At 40.6% G+C, this 23,651-nt stretch overlaps 4 protein-coding genes across 4 annotated transcripts; all 4 read right to left on the reverse strand.

Moving 5' to 3' along the window:
• Window positions 1-635: 635 nt before the first annotated feature.
• Window positions 636-1,095, reverse strand: LOC117442168 (histone H2B 1.2-like). The gene has a single exon (XM_034078169.2). The coding sequence runs from the start codon at window positions 1,066-1,068 to the stop codon at window positions 691-693; it is 378 nt and encodes a 125-aa protein (XP_033934060.1). The 5' UTR covers window positions 1,069-1,095; the 3' UTR covers window positions 636-690.
• A 5,471-nt stretch (window positions 1,096-6,566) lies between these two features.
• LOC117442126 (histone H1-like) lies at window positions 6,567-7,923 on the reverse strand. The gene has a single exon (XM_034078131.2). It carries the CDS (start codon window positions 7,602-7,604, stop codon window positions 6,912-6,914), a length of 693 nt encoding a protein of 230 aa, XP_033934022.1. The 5' UTR covers window positions 7,605-7,923; the 3' UTR covers window positions 6,567-6,911.
• A 1,362-nt stretch (window positions 7,924-9,285) lies between these two features.
• Window positions 9,286-10,255, reverse strand: LOC117442176 (histone H4). Its single transcript, XM_034078177.2, has one exon. It carries the CDS (start codon window positions 10,244-10,246, stop codon window positions 9,935-9,937), a length of 312 nt encoding a protein of 103 aa, XP_033934068.1. The 5' UTR covers window positions 10,247-10,255; the 3' UTR covers window positions 9,286-9,934.
• A 1,084-nt stretch (window positions 10,256-11,339) lies between these two features.
• LOC117442163 (histone H2B 1.2-like) lies at window positions 11,340-11,904 on the reverse strand. Its single transcript, XM_034078166.1, has one exon. It carries the CDS (start codon window positions 11,887-11,889, stop codon window positions 11,512-11,514), a length of 378 nt encoding a protein of 125 aa, XP_033934057.1. The 5' UTR covers window positions 11,890-11,904; the 3' UTR covers window positions 11,340-11,511.
• Window positions 11,905-23,651: the final 11,747 nt, after the last annotated feature.

Here is a 23,651-nt window from a genome sequence, read left to right on the forward strand (position 1 = left end):
ATGTTTATTTACAGTGTGTAATCAACTTATTAAATAATATATTCCGTATTATAACTCAAATGACACACCCACCTAAATACATGCAGCTGTAACGTGGGCTAAACATTTAACGGAAACAAAATGATCAGTTTTAACTTATTTGTGTAGATTGTAATTTGTGTAATGTCTACTTTTGTTATCTTTAATATTTTGAGGACATCTCTTATTTCATATTATGTGTATTCATAAAGATCTATAACGTATGCCTTCTCAAAATGTATATAGTTCTATTTTATTTTGATTATTTTCCTAGGTATTCTTCATTCTGTGTCTTTGTATGCACCAAATATACCAAAGCAAATACCTTGTATGTGTTAACTTACTCGGTAATACAACCTATTCTCATTCCTATACATAAACTGTACATACCTTATTATATTTGCAGCACTTAAGATACAATATAGCTTTATCATATAGCGCTAAAACCTCCAGGTGGAAGTGATGTAGATAGACAGAAATTGTGATATACAACAAGTTCAGAGCTCAGCTTAAGGTATTAAAGAAATGGTGTTAATGTACCATGTATTATTTTAGTTCTATTAAAAGCAACTATGTTGACGTATATCGGGACACTTTGAAAGAGGAAAGCAGCAGTAGATGAGTGGGTGGCTCTTAAAAGAGCCGTTGGGTTGTAGCAGCAGCGGCAGCAGGTTACTTGGAGCTCGTGTACTTGGTCACGGCCTTGGTGCCCTCAGACACGGCGTGCTTGGCCAGCTCTCCGGGCAGCAGCAGGCGGACGGCGGTCTGGATCTCCCTGGAGGTGATGGTGGAGCGCTTGTTGTAGTGAGCCAGACGGGAGGCCTCCCCGGCGATGCGCTCAAAGATGTCGCTCACGAAGCAGTTCATGATGCCCATGGCCTTGGAGGAGATGCCGGTGTCGGGGTGCACCTGCTTCATCACTTTGTACACGTAGATGGCGTAGCTCTCCTTCCTGGACTTCCTCCTCTTCTTGCCGGTCTTGCTGGCGGTCTTGATGACCGCCTTCTTGGAGCCCTTCTTGGGCGCTTTCACGCTGGCTGCTTCAGGCATGATCAACGGTTGAGGGTTCACAAAGTAGAATGTATTCACCGAGAGACAGCGAGGTCTATTTATATTCATGCGATGCAAATGAGACTGTGCTGTTGCTCGCACGGGATTGGTTGAGTACTGAGCATGCGCAAAACAAATCACCCTTTGAGCATAGTTTTCGAGAACAGAAGAGAAACATGTTTTTTAATTGAAATCTAAATAATGAAATAAACCAAAAAAGACTTGATACATTACAGTATATTGTTTGTTCAGATTAAGATAAAATATAAAATGGTTGAAGAACTTGGTCTTTTAAAAACTGAAAATGATAACCTAAATCAAGAAATATGATATCATACATAAACAATCAGATACTATATTACCCAACGCAATCTAGTGCAAGCCATTCAAACTGGGCAACAAAGAAAGCATGTCATAGTATTTCTAGAGATGACATGAAGGCTTCCCTGATGCCTTTCTAACAAACCTGTAAATGTCTGAATTGAATCGAGTGTGTGCATGAATGCAAATGATTTTAAGTAAAGGGCTTTCTTGTATTTATATATGTGGTTGATGAGAAGAGCTGTCTTTTACTATTACTGCTGGACATCAGCTTGTTGTAGCTGGTTGGTGTAGTTTCTTGATGACATGCTTTGCCTTAAACGCATACATGTTGGTGCCTGAAACACCGTTGTCATTTCATATGTAAATCAGTCCTGTTATCTAAAGTGATACAGTGTGATATCTGACAAGTTATCTGTTCAGGACATGTTGATATTTAGATTTCTGTTATACTTACAAGATTATAGAATTAAAATAAAGAACAAATACCTGAAAAGTGTTCAAAAGTATTTTGTAACACAGGTATTGTGTGATATACTGGATAGTCACAAAGAGGTAAACATATATATGTTTTAAACATTTAAAATGTGTAGTTACAAATCATCCAGACGACCTTTCTTAAAATCTCGGGAATCATTAAAAGGCTTCAAAGCCACTTAGTTTAGAGTGGCAGGATTTCAAAGTTACTTTCCAACAAATAATAAATGTGTTGTTGTTGTTGTTGTTGTTGTCTTTAGACTGAATACCACGAGCATTCCAGGGGCCTGTACTACGAAGCTGGTTCAACCTAACCTGGATATGTTTGAGTTAGCCGGTTGGCCTAATCCAAAACATACGTGCTCTCGCTAAACGGTCCTACGACGCTGGTTATCAAGTGGATCGCTCAGCCAGCCGTGTCCTATCTAGGTAGGTGCGCGTTCACATGAGAGGGGTGGTATCTGGAGCATTCGACCAATCACAAACATGGAGAAGCGCACTGACAGCGCAGCGTCATACTTCCTGAATGAAAAGTCAACTATATAATTAGACAAATATGAAGACGTTAAACTTTAAAAATGACCCAAACACTTTATCCAGGATCAAAGCCACAGAGCTGCAGCTGCAAGGTGAACACAGCTGGTAAAACAACAAAGTGAATGCGTACATTAACAGGTTTATGATATCTCTGCCCCGTCTAAGACACGAGTGGATCTGACTTTAATTACATTTGACTCGATTTTTCGTCAACTTAATGTGTTGCTTAAAATAATCCTTCTGCATCCAGTCTGTGACGCTGTGAGTGTTGCACGGCCAGATACGGCTCAGCTGACTCAGATCAGGAGATATGTGATACATTATGAAGTGATGTGCCGCGGACTGTACTTAATGTACTCTGATCCGGTTACTGATGTTGTGGCCGATATTTAAGTAAGCTTTCTTAACGCTAATGTTATAACAGTCAGACTGCTCTGAAGATGGAGGTGATATTCTATTCATGTTCACGTTCACACAGTCGGTGATTTCTGCCGGCCGTCTTTCCTGCGACGGCAGCTTTTCTGTATTTCCTTTCTCCTGTGATATGACTTGATCGCTTTAAACTCCGCACACTGAGCTCTGATTGGTCAGCAGGCGGTGCTTTCACTGAGTTGATCTCTTAGCCTGGAACCTAACCTGGTCCCGACCAGGGGGGTATACTGCGAAGCAGGATTTTCGCTTAGCCGGCTAAATTCAGGGAAAACTCCGGCTTTCCGGTCCTACGAAGCTGGTTCTCTTTTTAGCAGGCTAGATCTCCATGGTAACTGATGCTAAGCAGCTAACCTGGTCGGGACCAGGGGCCTATACTGCGAACCTGGTTCAACCTAACCTGGATATGTTTGAGTTAGCCGGTTGGCCTAATCCAAAACATACGCGCTCTCGCTAAACTGTCCTACGACGCTGGTTATCAAGTGGATCGCTCAAACCAGCCGTGTCCTATCTAGCTAGGTGCGCGTTCACATGAAAGGGGTGGTATCTGGAGCATTCGACCAATCACAAACATGGAGAAGCGCACTGACAGCGCAGCGTCATACTTCCTGAATGAAAAGTGAACTTTAATACTAGTCAAAAATGAAGAAGTTAAACTTTAAACATCCATGACTTAAACACTTTATCCAGGATCAAAGCCACAGAGCTGCACCTGCAAGGTGAATACAGCTGGTAAAAGAAAAAGTGTTTGAATGCGTACATTAACAGGTTTATGATATCACTGCCCCGTCTAAAACACGATCTGACTTTAATTACATTTGTCTCGAGTGTTTCGTCAACTTATGTGTTGCTTAAAATAATACTTCTGCATACAGTATGTGACGCTGTGAGTGCTGCACGGCCAGATACGGCTCAGCTGACTCAGATCAGGAGATATATGATACATTATGAAGTGATATGCCGCGGACTGTACTTAATGCACTCTGATCCGGTTACTTATGTTGTGGCCGATATTTAAGTAAGCTTTCTTAACGCTAATGTTATAATAGTCAGATTGCTCTGAAGATGGAGGTGATATTCTATTAATGTTCACGTTCACACAGTCGGTGATTTTTGCCGGCCGTCTTTCCTGCGACGGCAGTTTTTCTGTATTTCCTTTCTCCTGTAATATGACTTGATCGCTTTAAACTCCGCACACTGAGCTCTGATTGGTCAGCAGGCGGTGCTTTCACTGAGTTGAGCTCTTAGCCTGCAACCTAACCTGGTCCCGACCAGGTTAGCTGCTTAGCATATATTACCATGGAGATCTAGCCGCTAAAAAGAGAACCAGCTTCGGATGACCGGAAAGCCGGAGTTTTCCCTGAATTTAGCCGGCTAAGCGAAAATCCTGCTTCGCAGTATACCCCCCAGGTTAGGTTCCAGGCTAAGAGCTCAACTCAGTGAAAGCACCGCCTGCTGACCAATCAGAGCTCAGTGTGCGGAGTTTAAAGCGATCAAGTCATATTACAGGAGAAAGGAAATACAGAAAAGCTGCCGTCGCAGGAAAGACGGCCGGCAAAAATCACCGACTGTGTGAACGTGAACATGAATAGAATATCACCTCCATCTTCAGAGCAGTCTGACTATTATAACATTAGCGTTAAGAAAGCTTAATTAAATATCTGCCACAACATAAGTAACCGGATCAGAGTTCATTAAGTACAGTCCGCGGCATATCACTTCATAATGTATCACATATCTCCTGATCTGAGTCAGCTGAGCCGTATCTGGCCGTGCAGCACTCACAGCGTCACAGACTGGATGCAGAAGTATTATTTTAAGCAACACATAAGTTGACGAAACACTCGAGACAAATGTAATTGAAGTCAGATCGTGTTTTAGACGGGCAGTGATATCATAAACCTGTTAATGTACGCATTCAAACACGTGTTCTGCTCCAGCTGTGTTCACCTTGCAGCTGCAGCTCTGAGGCTTTGATCCTGATCAAGTGTTTAAGTCATGGATGTTTAAAGTTTAACTTCTTCATTTTTGACTAGTATTAAAGTTCACTTTTCATTCAGGAAGTATGACGCTGCGCTGTCAGTGCGCTTCTCCATGTTTGTGATTGGTCGAATGCTCCAGATACCACCCCTCTCATGTGAACGCGCACCTAGCTAGATAGGACACGGCTGGCTGAGCGATCCACTTGATAACCTTGACATACCACGTATGTTTTGGATTAGGCCAACCGGCTAACTCAAACATATCCAGGTTAGGTTGAACCAGGTTCGCAGTATAGGCCCCAGGTTAGCTGCTTAGCATATATTACCATGGAGATCTAGCTGCTAAAAAGAGAACCAGCTTCGTAGGACCGGAAAGCCGGAGTTTTCCCTGAAGTTAGCCGCTAAGCGAAAATCCTGCTTCGTAGTATACCCCCCAGGTGGTAAACTCATAGTGGATTGAAGAGTGTATCAAGGCAATGTATTTACATGTGCACATGTTTCATCATAACTTGAACTGATACTAGTTCTGATGATTCCCATCACTGATGCCTGTTGCGCCATGTGTGATGGTGACTCAGTCCTTGGAAATATAGCAGACAACATGAATACTCTCCACGAGGGGGCGAAGGCTGGGAACAATAAAAACCTGCCGCTGTGAAAAGTAGAGACGAAGGTCACACGTTGTTTATAGCGATAAAAGAGGGGGGGGGGGGAGGGAGGAGAGAGAGATCCCTGACAAGACACTCAGCACTGAGTGTGTCCGCGAGGAATGGGAGACATCCCTCAAATACAATTGAATAAACGAACAGGGGGAAGACCAAGATGCAGCACTGCAAATGTCTTCCACCGTCATTCCTCCGTGCAAAGCCGGCGTAGAGGATGATTTTTTTCACTTGGATGTTAATGTTACATTTGGCATGGTCGGTGCAGATCCAAACACCTTCAGTTTTGCTGTGGTTTAATTTAGCTCCTGATGCCAATTCATATAAGTTTAGGTGGTTTGTTAGAACATCCATTTCCTGTTGGTTTTTATTTTTATTTTAACAGTGACATCGTCCGCATTGGCGATGGCAGTTATTTTGGGCGCATGGCCAACTGGTGTTCCTGATATGAACCTGTCATTGTTTATTATTTTAATGAATGGACTTCTGGCCAGCGCTCAGAGGGCACCCCTGCTCAACCCCTCTCTCACATTTACACAGACACAAGATTTAAAATACAGACACTTAATCATGTTCATGAAGGCTTCAGGAAATCCGTAGGCCTTCATCACCGACCATAAGTAATCCCTGGATAAATAGTCGAAGGCTTATTTTTTATCAAGTCCAATAATTAAAAAAAAATGTCTTCCTCCAGTCTTGCCTCTTCCTGACATTTTCTGTTATCTGGCCGCTGATTGGTCAGGTCGAGTGGTACTACCATCGACCAATCAGAGAAGTCCATTCACTGTGTACAATAGACCTCACTTAATTAAATCATCGAATAACATATACTATAAAATAGATCTGACTATACACATATACTCAAACAATATAGTGTATTCTTAGAGACATATTTTAAAATAAAGTATACTTTAAAGGATCAAAGTGAAGCACACTATAAGATAGTTTGGCATGCTGAAGTGACAAAACAAATGAACAATGTTACCATTAAAGAATATCCAATATAATCTAATTTATTTATTAAACATACAAAATAAAGTAAAATAATTAATTTATTATCAAAATCAGGAGCTAATCCGACCTCCTCAAGTAAAAGTGAATTAATGTGTAATAATATAGTCACAATTATATGTAGCATTAAGTAAGTTTCGATGTACATTTATATGAAGTTTTATAGGCCTACAAATATGTACATAGGGTTTTTACACTATCAAGGATATGGGAACATATGTATGTTGTGAGAGACTGTCAGAGGAGCCTTATGTGAAGTAAATGTCTACTAATATAGCAACATAATAAGATGTGTTGTAAAATTAACTAACTTATACGATAATGATAAATAACCACAAAATTATAATATTAAAACAGGAGTGCTCTTTTGGTTTATGTGGGTGGCTCTTAAAAGAGCCTTTTGGAGATGAAGGAGAGGATCTGTTTACTTCCTCGATGATTTCCTGGCTGGTGCCTTCTTCGCTGCTTTGACAGCTGGTTTAACCGCCTTCTTCGCAGCTTTCTTGGGGGTTACTGTCTTCTTGGGGGTCGCTGCCTTCTTGGGTGCTGCCTTCTTGGCCGCCACCTTCTTCTTCGGGCTCTTAGTGATCTTCTTCACGGGGGTTTTCTTGGCAGCAGTAGCAGGCTTCTTCGCTACCTTCTTGGGAGTTACTGCCTTCTTGGCTGCTGGCTTCTTAGCGGCGGGTTTCTTCGCTGCTGCTGCTGCTGCTGCCGGCTTCTTCGCTTTGGCTGCGGGCTTCTTCGCTGCCTTCTTGGGCTTCTCGGCGGCTTTAGCTGCCTTGAAGGAGCCGCTAGCTCCGGTTCCCTTGACCTGCACCAGGGCTCCATTCTCGAGTAACCTCTTCACCGCGCGTTTAATGTGAGCGGTGTGTTCGTAGCCCTGAGCGGCCAGCGCCTTCTTCAGAGCCTGGTAAGAGATCCCTTTACGGTCCTTGGAGGCGGTGACCGCCTCCAAGATGAGCTCAGCGGCTCCGGGACCAACCTTCTTGGCCGGCTTGGCTGCCTTCTTCTTCGGGGACTTTGCTGGTGCCTTTGCCTTGGCCGGTGCCTTTGCCGGGGGAGCGACGGCGGCGGCGGCGGCGACGGCGACTTCAGTGGGAGCTTGTTCTGCGGCCATGATGCTGTCGGGAGGATTCTCGGTCTGATGAGAGGATAGAGAAATCCCAGCGAAGAGAGGAACTTAAACACACCATGAGAACCGTAGAGACTCAACTCAGTGGCTCACGCAGGAGCTGCAGAAAAACTGTGCCACTTTGTGCTTTCTCTTCAGCTAAAACTGTACAAAATACACATTTAGAGAACGAGTTGAATTTCAAAGGTTAATCGAATTGATAGCGGATTACTTAATCTTCATATAGAAACTAAATAAAGCTTTAAATATGGTTGTGTTTTTATTGGGAAGCCTTTAAACCTCCTAAAACTACTGCCGCGAGAAGGACTAATCTGCGACTTTTTCCTATAAATGATCTCCTGAACAACTTAAAATGCTTCATATTCTCAATAAAACTAGTAATATAGTTAGGCGAGATGTTGTTTTAAAGACTCGAGGTGAAAAAAGGCAGTAGTTGTAAACAATTCTTTGTTAAACGGAGGTAATTCTGCTGTCTGCAAACACACTCCCATCAGGACAGGCCCTGGCTGTGTTCTAAATACAGTCTTTGGTACTCAACAGTGAGAGACCTTCATTTAGCACAGCTGTTCTCATGTACATCACAATACAACTATATTTATATAGTAGTATGATTTATAATAACAATCTGAAATGTGTTAGACAGATTATATATCTAACCTGTAATGACAGAAAGGCTCTCATACAGACTCCCTCTGGTAGTATATGAACTCCCTTTAACTGTCAAACTTGTTGTTTTTTTTATTCTGAGAAAAATGGAAAGTAATTTATACTTGACGCACACACAGGGGATCATGAAATCAAATTAATAATACCCATTAAACCTGTTTGTGTTATACTGTGATCAGAATAATTACATTCAAGGAGATTCAGAAACGTATGACCCTTGTTTGATATCATTTGATTAGTACAAGTTATTTATTCGCCAAATTGCTGCCCTCTTATTGCTATTGTGTTTTTACATTTAAGATACTTCTGACCATAACTGTCATAAAATGCTTTGAATAAGCGATATAGTCTGAGGTATTGTTCTAATTTGTCAAGAGATGTGCTATTTTCTGTATAATTTATTTAATGAGAAAATGCAAATGTCCCTGTTTTGTGGTGAATAAAGATTATCCTATGCTAAATTCCACTATCCCTTATTTCTTGTTTCTTTTTTACTTATGTGCAAAAAAATATAACGGATACATCGCCTTTTTTAAGAACCAAGCTCATGGAAAATGAGTGAGCTATAAATCCACAACATTCATTACACTTCCTTGAACCTGTTGAGCCCCAAGCCGGGTTTCCAGGTCTCAGGCTCCAGATGACATTCCCAGAACAAATGACCATATCTTCTAAAAGGGGAAAATTAATAATCCTTTTTCTCAAAGCAATGATAAACCTGTGAGTTGGATGTAGAAAAGTCAGAATCAATATAGATTTGTTTTATTTTAAAGTAAATTCAGATCCAAAACCCCCATGACTTAACGTGAAAACCAGCCTTGAATGATGGGATCGGAGACTAAGAGCTTTAGGAATCCAAACTATAACATAATAAGTACCAGGGCTGCCCCTTGCCAATTTGTGGCCCCACGCAAAGTGATGAGGCCCTCTGTGTCTCTGAGGATTATCAGTGATCATTTCAAAGTGACACAGAGACATTGGATTAACCTTCAGCAGCGTTTTTATGCCAATTAACACAACTTTTGATCAGAAAACAGCAACGGTATTTTTCGTGCAATATTGTTGTGCATGGGGCTTAACTGGCTAAGTGACTATACATTCAACTGACTCCTTTTATTCTCAATTAAAGGCTCATTCCATTTTAATATACATCACATTTCAATTGTATTCCCGAGAAAAACATTGCACTTTTATGAAAAATATTATGTACAATATAATTTCTGAAAGATAAATCTTCCAATGTTGAGATGTCACTAAACAGGCAATAATACCTTCTTAAACACACTGTGCTGTTTAATGAATGGTTCTCATTATAAATGTGTAAAATGCTTATTCACCGCACATACTTACAGTCCAGTGCACACCATTCTCCTTTACTAAGAATATTCACCCAAGGTTAGATCGTATACCCATCATAATATGAATACATTATTACGAGTTAGTTTATTCTCTCAATTTGAGGTACAAACCACATTATTTAATAGCATTAACGTTTTTAACAAAAGGGATTATACCCTTAATAATCATCAAGTTGTTGATATAATAAAAAAGGATCAGATAAATTGCTCTTAAGCTATCGCAAGGACAGAGCTCTCAAAGTGAGGTGGGCGGCTCTTAAAAGAGCCTTTGTGTGTTTCAGTCAGATGAGTTTATCCCCCGAAGCCGTACAGGGTGCGGCCCTGCCTCTTCAGCGCGTACACCACATCCATGGCGGTCACCGTCTTCCTCTTGGCGTGCTCGGTGTAGGTGACGGCATCACGGATCACGTTCTCCAGGAACACCTTCAGCACACCGCGGGTCTCCTCGTAGATCAGACCGGAGATACGCTTCACTCCGCCGCGGCGAGCCAGACGGCGGATGGCGGGCTTGGTGATGCCCTGGATGTTATCACGGAGCACTTTGCGGTGGCGCTTAGCGCCTCCTTTGCCGAGTCCCTTACCGCCCTTTCCTCTTCCAGACATAATTGCAGAGTTGTGTGAAAACTGCGAATGAACTTGTTGTGGAGACCGTTGGTATTTATAGCCAGTCTGCGGACGTGGTTGAGATCTTTTCTGCGGGAGAAAACAAGCGAACAACAGAAAACATTTGAACGGTGATTTCACAATGAAGTTGCGCAACTGCCGATCTGGGTTTTGGGGATTCTTTGATTTCCGCAGTGTTGAATAGGCATAATTCATCTGTTTATCATCGATATCATTAATTACATTTAGCATTACCAAAAAGAAAATACTCTCTACTTCTATCATACTATACTATTGTATACAATTGGTATTACTACCAATATATTGCCCCTTGCCGCTGTGGAGACATTGGTATCGTTGTCTCTTTGTAGGACACTGATTTAAATTATTCTTAAACTATGAATTATTTTTACGCTGTGTATGTAATTTATTATATGTAATGTCGTGTCTTTTATCTGGACCCTGAGTCTGTAATAAAGTTTTCAATTTCAATTATACTAGTCTATATCTTATGCTTCACTTTACTATTGTGTTATAGTTTATCATATTTTCATTTTGGAATATTTAAACACCAATGGAAATCTTAATTTAAATACATAAAACTATGATTATGAGTTTACTGTCACTTTCCCTCAGAAGACTTTCTTTAGTTGTATTGTTTTCTATATTACTTTGCATTTGGATATCTTATTTACAACATTCAGACACTGATATGCAACTGTTACTGTCAAATGTTGTATTCTTTGGGCTTACCACAAAGTAGTTTATTTGCACTTTAACATTCATGATAAAATGCAGATATAATAATAAATAATAAATTACATTTTTTATTTAGAGCGCTTTGACAGCTCTACAATTACATATTACACATCTTAGACATGTCAATGTCACCGTGGACATTACCCAGTGGACTAGTGTGTGCTCAAAGTGAATATAATGTTCATACATTACTTGTTTGCTCCAACAGCAAAGATGAAACAGGTTCAATCCAAGTGACATACCAATAAAGTGTAGGGTTTATTTTACCGTTATTGAGACCGGAGTATTCCATGTTCTGGATTACTAGAAAATAGCCATGAATACAAAACAAGTGTTGTTTTTGTCACTGGGCGTTTATTATATAGATATTCATAATTTTCAAATTCAAATATTCATTTAAACATGACGGCTGACTTTACATCGTGGATTCATCTAAGGACCGCAGCAGTAGATGGAGTGGGTGGCTCTTAAAAGAGCCGTTGGGTTGTAGCAGCAGCGGCAACAGGTTACTTGGAGCTCGTGTACTTGGTCACGGCCTTGGTGCCCTCAGACACGGCGTGCTTGGCCAGCTCTCCGGGCAGCAGCAGGCGGACGGCGGTCTGGATCTCCCTGGAGGTGATGGTGGAGCGCTTGTTGTAGTGAGCCAGGCGGGAGGCCTCCCCGGCGATGCGCTCAAAGATGTCGCTCACGAAGCAGTTCATGATGCCCATGGCCTTGGAGGAGATGCCGGTGTCGGGGTGCACCTGCTTCATCACTTTGTACACGTAGATGGCGTAGCTCTCCTTCCTGGACTTTCTCCTCTTCTTGCCGGTCTTGCTGGCGGTCTTGGTGACCGCCTTCTTTGAGCCCTTCTTGGGTACTGGAACTTTTGGTGGCTCAGGCATGGTTGCGATTCTGGACTTCACCTGAAAGTGGGGAAACGGGATGCACGCTACTCCTATTTATACCCTTGTATGCAAAGAGCACTGTGCGGTTGCCCCTCTGCTATTGGCTGGCTGGAAATGCCGTCAGTGCTTAGCTGTTAGTTGGTGAAAGTGAAAGGTTTTCAACATTTACCTTTAATATGCTATAACCATTTTGAAAACAGACACATGGTGAAAGTATATTTTATATTTTTGAGAATAATTGTATTTTGCTCCCCAATTAAGTTTATTGATTCATTTTTAATATAATAAGTTTTTTGTTTATATTCTTTATGTTTTTATGTTTAATTACTTTTCATATTTAACTTAATCCTTGTCATATCTTTTTTTAACTGGCATCATTAATCTTTGGTAGTAGTATTTTCAACATTATTCTTATTAGGTTCTGTGTTTTAACAGTACATGTATATTTATGTTTTCCATTGGTTCTGTGCATTTGTTTGAGGCTCTAATGTCTCCATCTCGTGGATGCAATCCGGAATAGGACAGCATGGGGGTGAAACCCTCCAATGGTCTCACATGCAGAGACACAGCACACAGGGACATGTGTCCTCTGCTCTTAACCCATCCTCGCACCAGGAGACTAGCACTAGGAGCAGTGGGCAGCTATTGTACAGCGCCTGGGGAGCAACTGGTACCTTGCTCAAAGGCACCACGGCAGGGCAGAATGGCCCTGGGAGTGTTCATAATGTGTGCATGTATTTATTGTTCTATGTATTTATTTTTAGAGATGCCTTCAAAATAAAAGTTCACTGTTAAAAGTAGTTTGATATTTTGTTTACTCTACATCTACTTTACTGACTTTAAACCATTATTTGTGTTGGTTATATTGAGTACCCTATCCATCTGTAGTGTCAACGTGTGTTTACGTAATCAAATAACCTCATCAAATAAATCCGTTGACACTGAGAGAGGAAATGTCTCCATCCGGTGGAAAAACACTTCAACACAAGCAGCTGACACACATCTGAGTTTGTTTCAGTTTATTTCATAACTCTTCTGCATATACTATCAACAATTTAACAAACAGGATTCTTTTTTGTTAAAAACACAATGTAACATTAAACGGGATGAGGTTTAACATGTGATACACTTATACCACTTATACACAGAGAACGTCAGAACAAACCTTTGGCTTATTCAGACCAATTTGGCAGCGTTTTGTTTTGGGGATGGTGTTGGGATAGAGGGACTCGATGTGGACGGAGGCCGCTTCGCGCTTCACGGTATTCCACGCGCAAGAGGCAGCAAAGTCTCTACGGACTCCACACAGAAAGGAAAACTACCTGACACTACATGTTGGCAGGACACAACACCCCCGGGTGGATATGAACGGAGGGCGGTGTGCAATCAAAACCATGCATTACAAAAAATTTAAATAAAGAATAAATACACTTTGCAGGTACAAACAGTCGCCTTTCAAGAAATGTTATGAAATGCTGCAAAATGTTTGATTTGATTGAAACAAAAACGATGTGTGGACCGTAAGATCCAGTTTGTGCCTCTGACGGGAAGTCAGGTTTTACATGTTGTCCAGTCATAAATGTGAATGACTGTGTTATCATCAATACTCAGTGAAATCGTAGGATTCTTGATACGAAATTGACAAAGAATTTATCATTTAAAAAAAATCTTCAACATACACTCTTCTGCTACCGTTAGCATACTGGTTTTGTAAGCAACTTTAACAGGTCGTCACTTTTATAAAAACTCAATGTATTCAAGTTTCAAAAAAGATATGCTTGACAACACGTAATAACGTTATAGTCTACCTTAGCTAAATATTCATTTGAACTGAACAGAGCTTGAACTTAGACCAACAATATGGAACCTCGTTTACCCACTGCTAATAACTTACAGCTAACAGCTAGCAGCTAGCAGCTAACAGCTAACGTTAACTAGCGCTCCTGCAGATTCAACCACATGTTTTTGAGCTTGTGAAAACAGAGCTCATGTTGATGACTTTAAATACTGCTCGGTAGCTTAATTTATCATAGTACATTATATTGAATGCTTTCATTATATACCCAAGTAAAGTACTTCAAAAGTGTACTATACTGTACCTACCTATTGCTCTCGTTATCATACGAATATGATGCATTTGGGAGGAAAGAAGTTATGATAATCAATGTTATCTCCAACCTAATTCTTCTTGTATCCTATGATCTAACAATAAAAGCACAAATGATCTACCTCAGGTGAAGGTAAGAGACATTTGTCTTATTTTGATTATCTGTGGAATAAATCTTGATATGGAACAAGACACACGGATTCTTTTCTTCACAGGTGTCGATGTGTGCAGTCAGATAATTCTTATGAATGACATTCCTATTGGGTCCTAAACATCTTGTGCCACATAATAACGTTTTTAATTGATATGTTCAATCATCACTTATGGTAAGGTGACCAGATTTTCAAAATTAAAAACCGGGGACATTTTGAGTTTTGCGGTCAATATATCTTTAACATATCTAATTGTCTTCGCTGTTAAAGAAAAAAGGGGGACAATTCTGGTTCAATGTAATTCGAACATTTGAACTGTTGAACTTCAAAGGTATTTTATTTTGAAACTGTACGTCAGATTGTCCAGATTCTCTCTGAGTGACTAGACGGGGTGTCCTGCTATCACCCTGGAGTGAAATAAGTAGTTTATACTGGATAGTTTTTGTTTTATTATTATTATCTAAAAACAGAGGGATGATAGCTCATATATGAGATTTCAAAAGTATTTTATTTTGAAATTCTACATCAGATTGTCCTGATTCTCTCTGAGTGACTAGATGGGGTGCCCTGCTATCACCCTGGAGTAAAATAAGTATTTGATTGACTTCGAATGACTCTTTGATTATGGACGGTTTCCATTAAATAATAATCAAAATATAGATGGACAATAGATCTAATTTGAGATTTTAAACAGCATACATTTGAAAGTCACCCAGTGGAAATGTCCGATATGTCTTCATAACTGTTATTACATTTTACATTCACTCAGTTATAACGTGGTAGTTATACGTAGTTTGTTTTAAATTATTATTGATCACATTATATAGTACATCTTTCTTAAATTAAGCTCCAGTATATATGAATATGTTTGGTGTGTTTTTTAGGTATATTTGTTATTGACCGAGTAAACGCTTTTATTTTGAAGGCAGTTTTTACAGGCCTCTACCGTAATGCATAGGATATTCGCGCACCGCAATACAACGTGCGGGCTGGCTTGACTGTGTTTTCCGAAGTGGGGGCTCGCTCGACCGCAGTCTGTAGTGTTTCCTGACATGAAACGTTTTATTTCACCTTGCTATGTGTTTTTAACGTATATTAAAAAACGGGGACAGTTTCAACCGGGGACAGGCCAATACAAACGGGGACTGTCCCCGGAAAACGGGGACGTCTGGTCGCCCTACTTTATGGGTGTATACATACTTGTTCAACAAATACTGTTTCACCTTAACAGTAATATATTCGATAAAGAAACAGACATGCATCTTAAATAAATCTAATTTTCCTGAACACAACGTAAAACAGAATCTTTTTGAATGAAAACACAACTCCTCAAAAGCAAAACGATGATTCCCTGAAAGGCACAAACTGAACCACGGATGCATTTTAATTATTATTATTCAGTTGATGATAATAAAGTGTGTTGGTGTGAGGTATGGAGAGCTAACGGAGGGCGTTTGTAGGACTTCAGGGATAAGGCTGGACTTCTCCGATCTACACAGTACAGGGATAGCAGCTTCGAGGAAACACAGAACACTTTTCACAACTGGAAAAATAGGATTGAAAAAATAAAACAGGAAGTACTGTAAATTCTCAAACAGTGGCTCCAGGCTTAAGTAGAAAACTAGTTTGGAAAAATGACTTGTGTGCATTTGATCAGATCCATTTTTACTGATCTATTTTAAAAGCTTTACAATTGTTTCTTTGCCTATAATACCTTCACTACCTTTGGAAGACTTTTATTGTGAAACATTTACAGGAATTTGATATTCCCAACTTCATATGATAATAGCAGTGACTTTTTAAATATGCTTTACTGATCATTGATAACTTCCTTTTGTTTCACATTAAAAGCCTTTTGTGGTTCCTTTTTACCATCTCACTACTTTTGGAAGACACGTATTTATTTAGATGTTTCCATCATAATGAGATACAAGAATATAAAAAACTGTCTGTTATGTAGCTTGTTGATCAATCCTTGTTCTTACATTGGCTTCACATTATCTAGAAAAGTGATGTTCTCAGTAGTTTGTGAACGACAGCTAACATTAGTACACAAAATGTAAAGGTAGCTAAGCTAATAGCAATATAACTTAGCTAGCAAGGCACAAATCTAAGGGGCTAACGCTGCATTCTCCTAATCATGCGGGATAAATGGTAGATATTAAAAATATTTGATTTGCGAAGGATCTTTTAATGTTGCAGAGTTGGTCATGTAAGGGTAAAACATACAAAAAAGCACGACCTCATTTACATTTGGATTTTTAAACCTCAAACGACGGAATTGAAACTGATCTCAGTCATCGTGTCTTTGGCCAAGGAGCTCATGTTTTTGCTTCAGTTCATCAGCGGGATTACACACAAACCAATCGCCCTATATTCATGAACATGGGTGCAACAGTGTAACAATGGCTAAGCAAGAACTTGAGAACATCCACAGAGAAGATCCACATCCTGAGGCAGATACAGACTCCAATTTTCACTTTTTGGCAAACGACCTTCCAGTTCTGGGTTCATTTGAGAATATACAGAAAAATGACCTGATTGTTATGAAAATTGGTGGAAGGATGTAACATTGGCTAAAGAAGAACCTGTGAACAGTTGGAGGAGATCCAAAGCACGAGGTGGATACACACTCCATTTCTCACTTTTTGGCAATGGCCTTTCAAACGCCCTTGTAGTTCTGGTTTTATTTGAGAATTTACAGTATTTCACACTCATTCTTTGTTCTCACTGTAACACACATACTCATGCCACTTATAGTTTCTTGGTTGATATGTAGGAGAAAGTACAAAATAACAGCAAGAAGAAGAACAGGCCACACAAAGGTAGAGACATACTAAATACTTCAGATTCAAGCCCCTGAACATACAGTAGAAATCAAAACGTCACTCGTAAAATCCAACAGCTTCCAGGAGCCCGTGGAGTCAGTCTGTGGGACCCTGAATGCATCGCGTTGTGTTCGGGACACTGATTTGTGTTTTTTTAAATATCTGAGATAGGCTATGGCTTTGGCTCTGGTTCAGAGCTGGAGGGGGTTGCAGTCGAGGAAAAACTAAACTCGGACAAATTCAAACCAAACATCCTCTCTCCCTTAAAACATGTTCAGGTGATCTTTTTTTTGTATTATTCATCCTTCCGCTCCATCTGTCTTTCAGCATTTTAGAAAAATAGAAATCAGGAAAAACATTGTTTACAAAAATAAACCAAAAAGTTCGTCCAGAGTCTACGTCCGCACGACAACTTCACATACATTTGGACTGATATTGCACAGCGAGGGATTTTCTTCCGATATGAAGGAAATCACTGACACAATTTGTAGAAAATCAAACAGAAAAGAACACGTTAGGACGTCAGAATGATTTGCATTTCCTGGATAGGTTGTTTTTATATCTTTTTTTACTTCCAGAGAGACAAGCGATCCCAGGCCCTCCTGCATCAGGCAGATAAATCCTCTGCTCCAAAGAAAAACAACAAAAAAAGCTTCAGAAGTATCACTGGTGAATTTTTTGGTTGAAGGCACAGATTTTCCAGAAAAAGGGTAAGTGCTGATTTTTAGAAGTGCAGCCACGGGGGGTCCTTCGGGCGGATCGACTCTCCTGATGATCGGAGGGCAGGGCGTCGACTCTCTGTGGAGGAACAAACACAATTTCAGTTTTTAACGTCTCGTTTTAGAAGCAAAAGATACAGAATAAATATCCACTGTTCAACCCCTGCCGTGATATGACTTCCTGTTCGCTTGTCTGAAAGTGAATTGTTTGTTATATGCCTATACCGACAAATAAGATAAGATGGACCTTTATTTATCCCAGTGGGGAAATCCGTGCATCATGGCAGCAAAAACACCTCCGTTGCTGCCATGATGCGAATAAAGTCACTATTGATCGCACTCCGACAAATATCCAGACAGAGGATATAAAAGGTAGTTAGTTGGTTTGAGAATCAGCTTAATCGATTAACTTTATATCTAAAAGCAACCCTTCTAACACTGGTAGTATCATCATTTCCAAACAAGGGATGATAACTTGTTGTTTTTTAAGAAATTCCCCAAAGACAGTTTAGCGAAAACCCAATAAAGAGCTGCAGCTTCAGCATATAAGTCATGTGACCGAGCGTTAGTTCCTTTAGAGCCCAACTGTTTGGAAAACACTGAGAGTCCTCCTCCAGCATGAGAGCAACATGATAACAAAGGTCTCCCAACTGTAGCTGTGAACATGACAGGATGTGTGATGACTAGGGGTGTAACGGTACACGTACCCGTACCGAAAGTATTCGGTACGGGCCCTTCGGTTCGGTACACGTGTGTACTGAAGTGTACCGAACGCATATAACGTTAAACGTAAAAAATTGAGAACGTGAACAACTTCTTGGAAGTAATCTCAGGTGCTGCGTCGCATTCAGCATTCATAGCATTCAGAGTAATTTGCTCCCATTGTGATCAACGCGTCATAGAGCGAGCAAGTCATTTCATTGGACGAGCTGGTCAGAGGGATGCGTTCAATGTAGTCAGTAATTTGAGGAACTGTCGAAATGGCGAACGCAGATAAAGTTGAGCTCGAAAATCCTCCAGCATCATTGAAGTCTCCGGTTTGGGAACATTTTGGTTTCGCAGTTACGAACAAGGATGACGGACAAAGACAGGTGGACCGAACCAAAGCTGTTTGTCGGCATTGTTCAACTAACATTGGTTACGCGGCAACACATCAAACTTGCACACTCATTTGAAAAGGCATCACCCGAACGTGAATATCACCGGTACCAAAAGACTGAAGTGCAAACCCAACTCCCGCTAGCATGTAGCCTCCACCACTCGCAGATAGTTCAGACCGAGCCAAAGCTATTACAAACGCCAAGTATCCTCATGTTGCCATGTTAGCAAAGCGCTACCTGGCTGTGTCTGCTACCTCTGTCCCTAGGGAGAGGGTGTTCTCCACAGCAGGAGACGTTGCTAGTGCCAGCAGATCTGCCCTTTCTGCAGCCATGTGGACAAGTTCATCTTTCTTTAAACAAACATGAAAATACAATGACAAGCAAGTCCTAATGTCAAACTGGCTGCTTAGGTACTAGTATAGTTCAAATACAGATTATTTCAGTTCATCGAAAAGCTGCACCTTAATGTTTATTTGATTATATTTTGTATTTATTTGAGTGAATACATTATTCATAGTTTAATAATAATTAAAAAATATATATGTTATGTTTTGTGATAATTTTTTCTGCTGTACCGAAAACGAACCGAACCGAACCGTGACCTAAAAACCGGGGTACGTACCGAACCGAAATGTTTGTGAACCGTTACACCCCTAGTGATGACCCAGAAGAGCATCAGGACTGTCTGAGGCAGATGATAGCTCTGTGATGAACATGATGACTCAGCCTCTATGGAGAGAGACATCAAGCATGCTCACTATGGAGAGAGACATCAAGCATGCTCATTTCTGACGTGGAGCTAATCTGAAGTAAACATTGAATACTGCTTTCTGTTCCTCCATCTTGTGACTGAGTGACTCCCTCTCTGGATATCAGCATGTGAAGGACACTGCTCAGGGACTAGTCTCTGTATGTGATGACTCCTTCCCTCTGGAGAGGATCCCAGACACATGGATCTGGGATGAAGCTCGAGCCGGGGACCAGGGAGAGTTTCTAACACCAACGACAGCTTTTTACTTCAGAAATCATAAAGTGTTGTTAATAAGTGGAGATTATCCTGCTGAACAAAACACGTGAGTATCATAAATTGGAAAATCTCATTGACTATTTGAGAGATGCTGCCTTCAGGGTCCGCTACAGAAATCCTTCTCCACTGTGTATATATATACGTCGTCCTCCCGCCCCCCCACCTTTCAACATCTTCCTGGAAGCTAACCCTCCGCAGCAGCTGGTGCTCCGCAGCTCCTGTAGTTATGAATGATTGCACGGTTTCAGGCATTAAGTTGGATCAGAGTAATCCAGAGCAGCATACTGTATGCAGCCAAATCCAGCCGCCAGGAAAACTGTTCCTCCTTCCTTCCCCCCCCGACGAGGTGTCAACAACCCGCCCGCCGCCGCGAAACCCACCGGGACGCTCCAGAGAGACTCCCTTTATGATTGTATCGTGAAGAAAAAGAGGAGGTTTTATTCTGCAGGTAGAAATAAGAATATAAAATAAGAGTCTGGCCAGTGAGGGTTTTATGAATGGCTTAAAGAATCGATTATCCGTGAATCAATGTCAGGATGTCAAACCGCCACACATTCATTCATAGCCTTTCAAACCACATGAATTAATATTATCATTATTACAAATGTATTTTAAAAAATCCCAGGTTTTAAGAAATTTACTTTTTGGCTTGAAAGAATTAGAATTCATGAAAAAAGAAAAAGACTAATGTTGACCTCTTTGACCTCTTTGACCTCTTTGACCTCTACCATATATTAAAATATATTAAAAAAATACATTAAAAAATATATATTATATTAAAAAAATATATTAAAAAAATATTATATATATAAATTAAAAAAATATATTAAAAAAAGTATGAAGTGTTTATTTTCTCAGAATATAAAAGAGGAAAAAAAACTTGTTGAACTTCTGTTCGATATTGTGTTTTGAGTATCCTGGTGTTTTGTACATTTTTTTAAGTTGACATTAAAGTCTAATTAAAATACAAATAAAATGGATACAAATATATTTATTTAACAAAGTCATTTTAAATGTATGTTTACATTTTTTATGTATATAGTTACTTTTAAAGTCGGGCGGTTGTAAAAACTAAAAGTCATTTCTATTAATATTTCTATAATCCTAATAACAACAAAATATAATTAAAGTAAACAAATATATATAAATATGAATAAAATAATCCTAGTTCATTCCCACGCTCTGGTAGATCACAGGATTGTCCACTGGGTGGCGCTGCAGCCTCTCAGCAGCGTGTCTCTCTTCTCTGGGATTCACGTGCTTTGTTTACCTCGTGTTTTTTACATTCCTCTTAAAAATCTTTATTTGACTTCGTCTCCTGGAACCCTCAAGGATAACATCTGCTTGTCTTGAAGATAACAAATTAAATTAATGAAGATTTAAGGACAAAATGTTAGTTTTCCAAGCTTTAACCTCGGCAGATGCAAAGACGTTGACATTTGGGTGTCTCACTCTCGCTCCAGCAGTCTTAACACACACACACACACACACACACACACACAGAGACACACACACACACACACACACACACAGACCCACACACTATTTTAAGCATGATGGTGACGTGCACATGTTCGACGATGCAAAACAGATTAAATGCTGCATGCATGTTTCTCCGTATGAAGATGTGTCCTCATCTCTGACGTGTAGTGGGAATATATGCACAGAGAAGTGTGTGTGTGTGTGTGTGTGTGTGTGTGTGTGTGTGTGTGTGTGTGTGTGTGTGTGTGTGTGTGTGTGTGTGTGTGTGTGTGTGTGTGTGTGTGTGTGTGTGTGTGTGTGTGTGTGTGTACTAGCATTACTATACTTGTGGGGACCTAAATCTGTTTACATACTCACGTGTGGGGACTCGCCTCCCTTATGGGGACAAATTGGAGGTGATAAGGGGGATCATTAATTTTAGGGTGAAGACTTGGTTAGGGTTAGGATAAGTCTCCAGGAAATGCATGTAAGTCAATGTAATGTCCCCTGAAGTGATGTATACATGGTATGTGTGTGTGTGGTGCGTGCGTGCGTGCGTGTGTGTGTGTGTGTGTGTGTGTGTGTGTGTGTGTGTGTGTGTGTGTGTGTGTGTGTGTGTGTGTGTGTGCGTGCGTGCGTGCGTGCGTGCGTGCGTGCGTGCGTGCGTGCGTGCGTGCGTGCGTGCGTGCGTGCGTGTGTGTGTGTGTGTGTGTGTGTGTGTGTGTGTGTGTGTGTGTGTGTGTGTGTGTGTGTGGTGGTTGATGATTCACTGCTCTGGTTGTGAAACATCACGCTAACCTGGAGGGTGTTTTATATATTTTGTTCAGTCAGCTCATAAAGTCGGAGAGGTTTTATTTAAATAAATATGAATGAATAATTATTTTACATTTTGATGACATTTTTGGGGTTTCGCCACTTTATGGATTTACAATGTTACCAATATCTGTCTTTCCACTCAAGAAGGAAATACAAGTAAGAAATTATCATTTTAAAAAAAGCTATTCAAAACTGTAATAATAATAATAATACAGTTTATTTAACCACAACAAATGTACGCAAATGTACGTTGTGTTACTCCCGTGGTTCTTCCAGTATTTACGGTGTAAAATAAGTGACAGTATTTTTATTTATTTTTAGCCCGACGGGAAAAACGTGATTTTGAACATGTAAGATGCTGCGTGTGATCCCTGCAGCAGCTTCCCTTCAAAGGGAAATAAGGGTGTTGCATTAAAACGACATTAGAACAGAACCAGAGGTGAGTCTGCTGGACCCTCGCTGACCCGGAGCGTTATGGATTTAAGAACAAACGCTGCAATCCCAGCGAGGACGCGTCTCTGCACGAATTCACTCAAAGTGTTTCTCAAGCATTTACAAACACGACGGCAGTTCTGAAAAGGATCTGCACACACATCAGGCAAAAACAGCAACACACACAAGTCTAAAATCTGGCCGTATCCAAATCTGTTTTCACACCCAACCCACGTAATCCGCGGACGGTCTGGCGGTGTTTTGAACGGCCGGGAATGATGGGAAATCTGACGGCGACAGGCCCGACAGCTGTTACACGAGTCTGTGCACATATGTCCAAAACCCAGCTTTAAAAAGGAGGTAAACGATTACGCAACGAGCAAAGAGAGAAGCACGGAGGCACTTCTGCAGGGAAGAAACATTCGAGTTTGACACAAAGAAAGGCTGAAAATAGTGTTTAAAATTACTGTCTTTTATTGGAGAGAAATATGTACAATTAAGAAGCTATTACATGTAGATTGATTGTGTTTTCTTTATTTAACTATATTTTTTAAATGTATACACTATTTATATTTGCTGAAGTATTTGATTTAATATTTATTACATGTTTTGCACCAAAGCAGATTCCTAGTATGAGCAACGGGGACAAAACGATGAGTGCATGCACATCAGACGCAGTCATCCGCGCGGCTGCAGAGGCGCCGCGGCACGCTCCTCTGGCTGCTCTCCTTTATCCACTGAGATGAATGGAAAGGCCCGCGTCTCCACACCTGCTCCTCAGTCAGCGGTGATGAAGACGAGCTGCAGAGAGACGCTCACTTTCTGCAGCCGTTACATCATCATCATCATCATCATCATCATGAAGTGACCAAAACCCAGCCGGGCCCCCAGGAGCCGTTAGATAACACGAGAGAGGCTCTTCTGCTCCAGCTCTTTCTGCTCTGACTTTTCACAACGATTTCCTGCACGATTCACAAAAGCATTGCACGTATGTTGCAGCTGCACCCCGTCTCATCTAACTGTAATAACTGTTGGTCCAACGCAGGACGTAGTATTTCTACAAAGACGCCTCTGAAATTGTAAAATCCCTACGTTTTTGTTCACCATTCATTCCAAT

This window comes from Pseudochaenichthys georgianus, unplaced genomic scaffold, assembly GCF_902827115.2.
Source record: "Pseudochaenichthys georgianus unplaced genomic scaffold, fPseGeo1.2 scaffold_308_arrow_ctg1, whole genome shotgun sequence".
NCBI lineage: Eukaryota > Metazoa > Chordata > Actinopteri > Perciformes > Channichthyidae > Pseudochaenichthys > Pseudochaenichthys georgianus.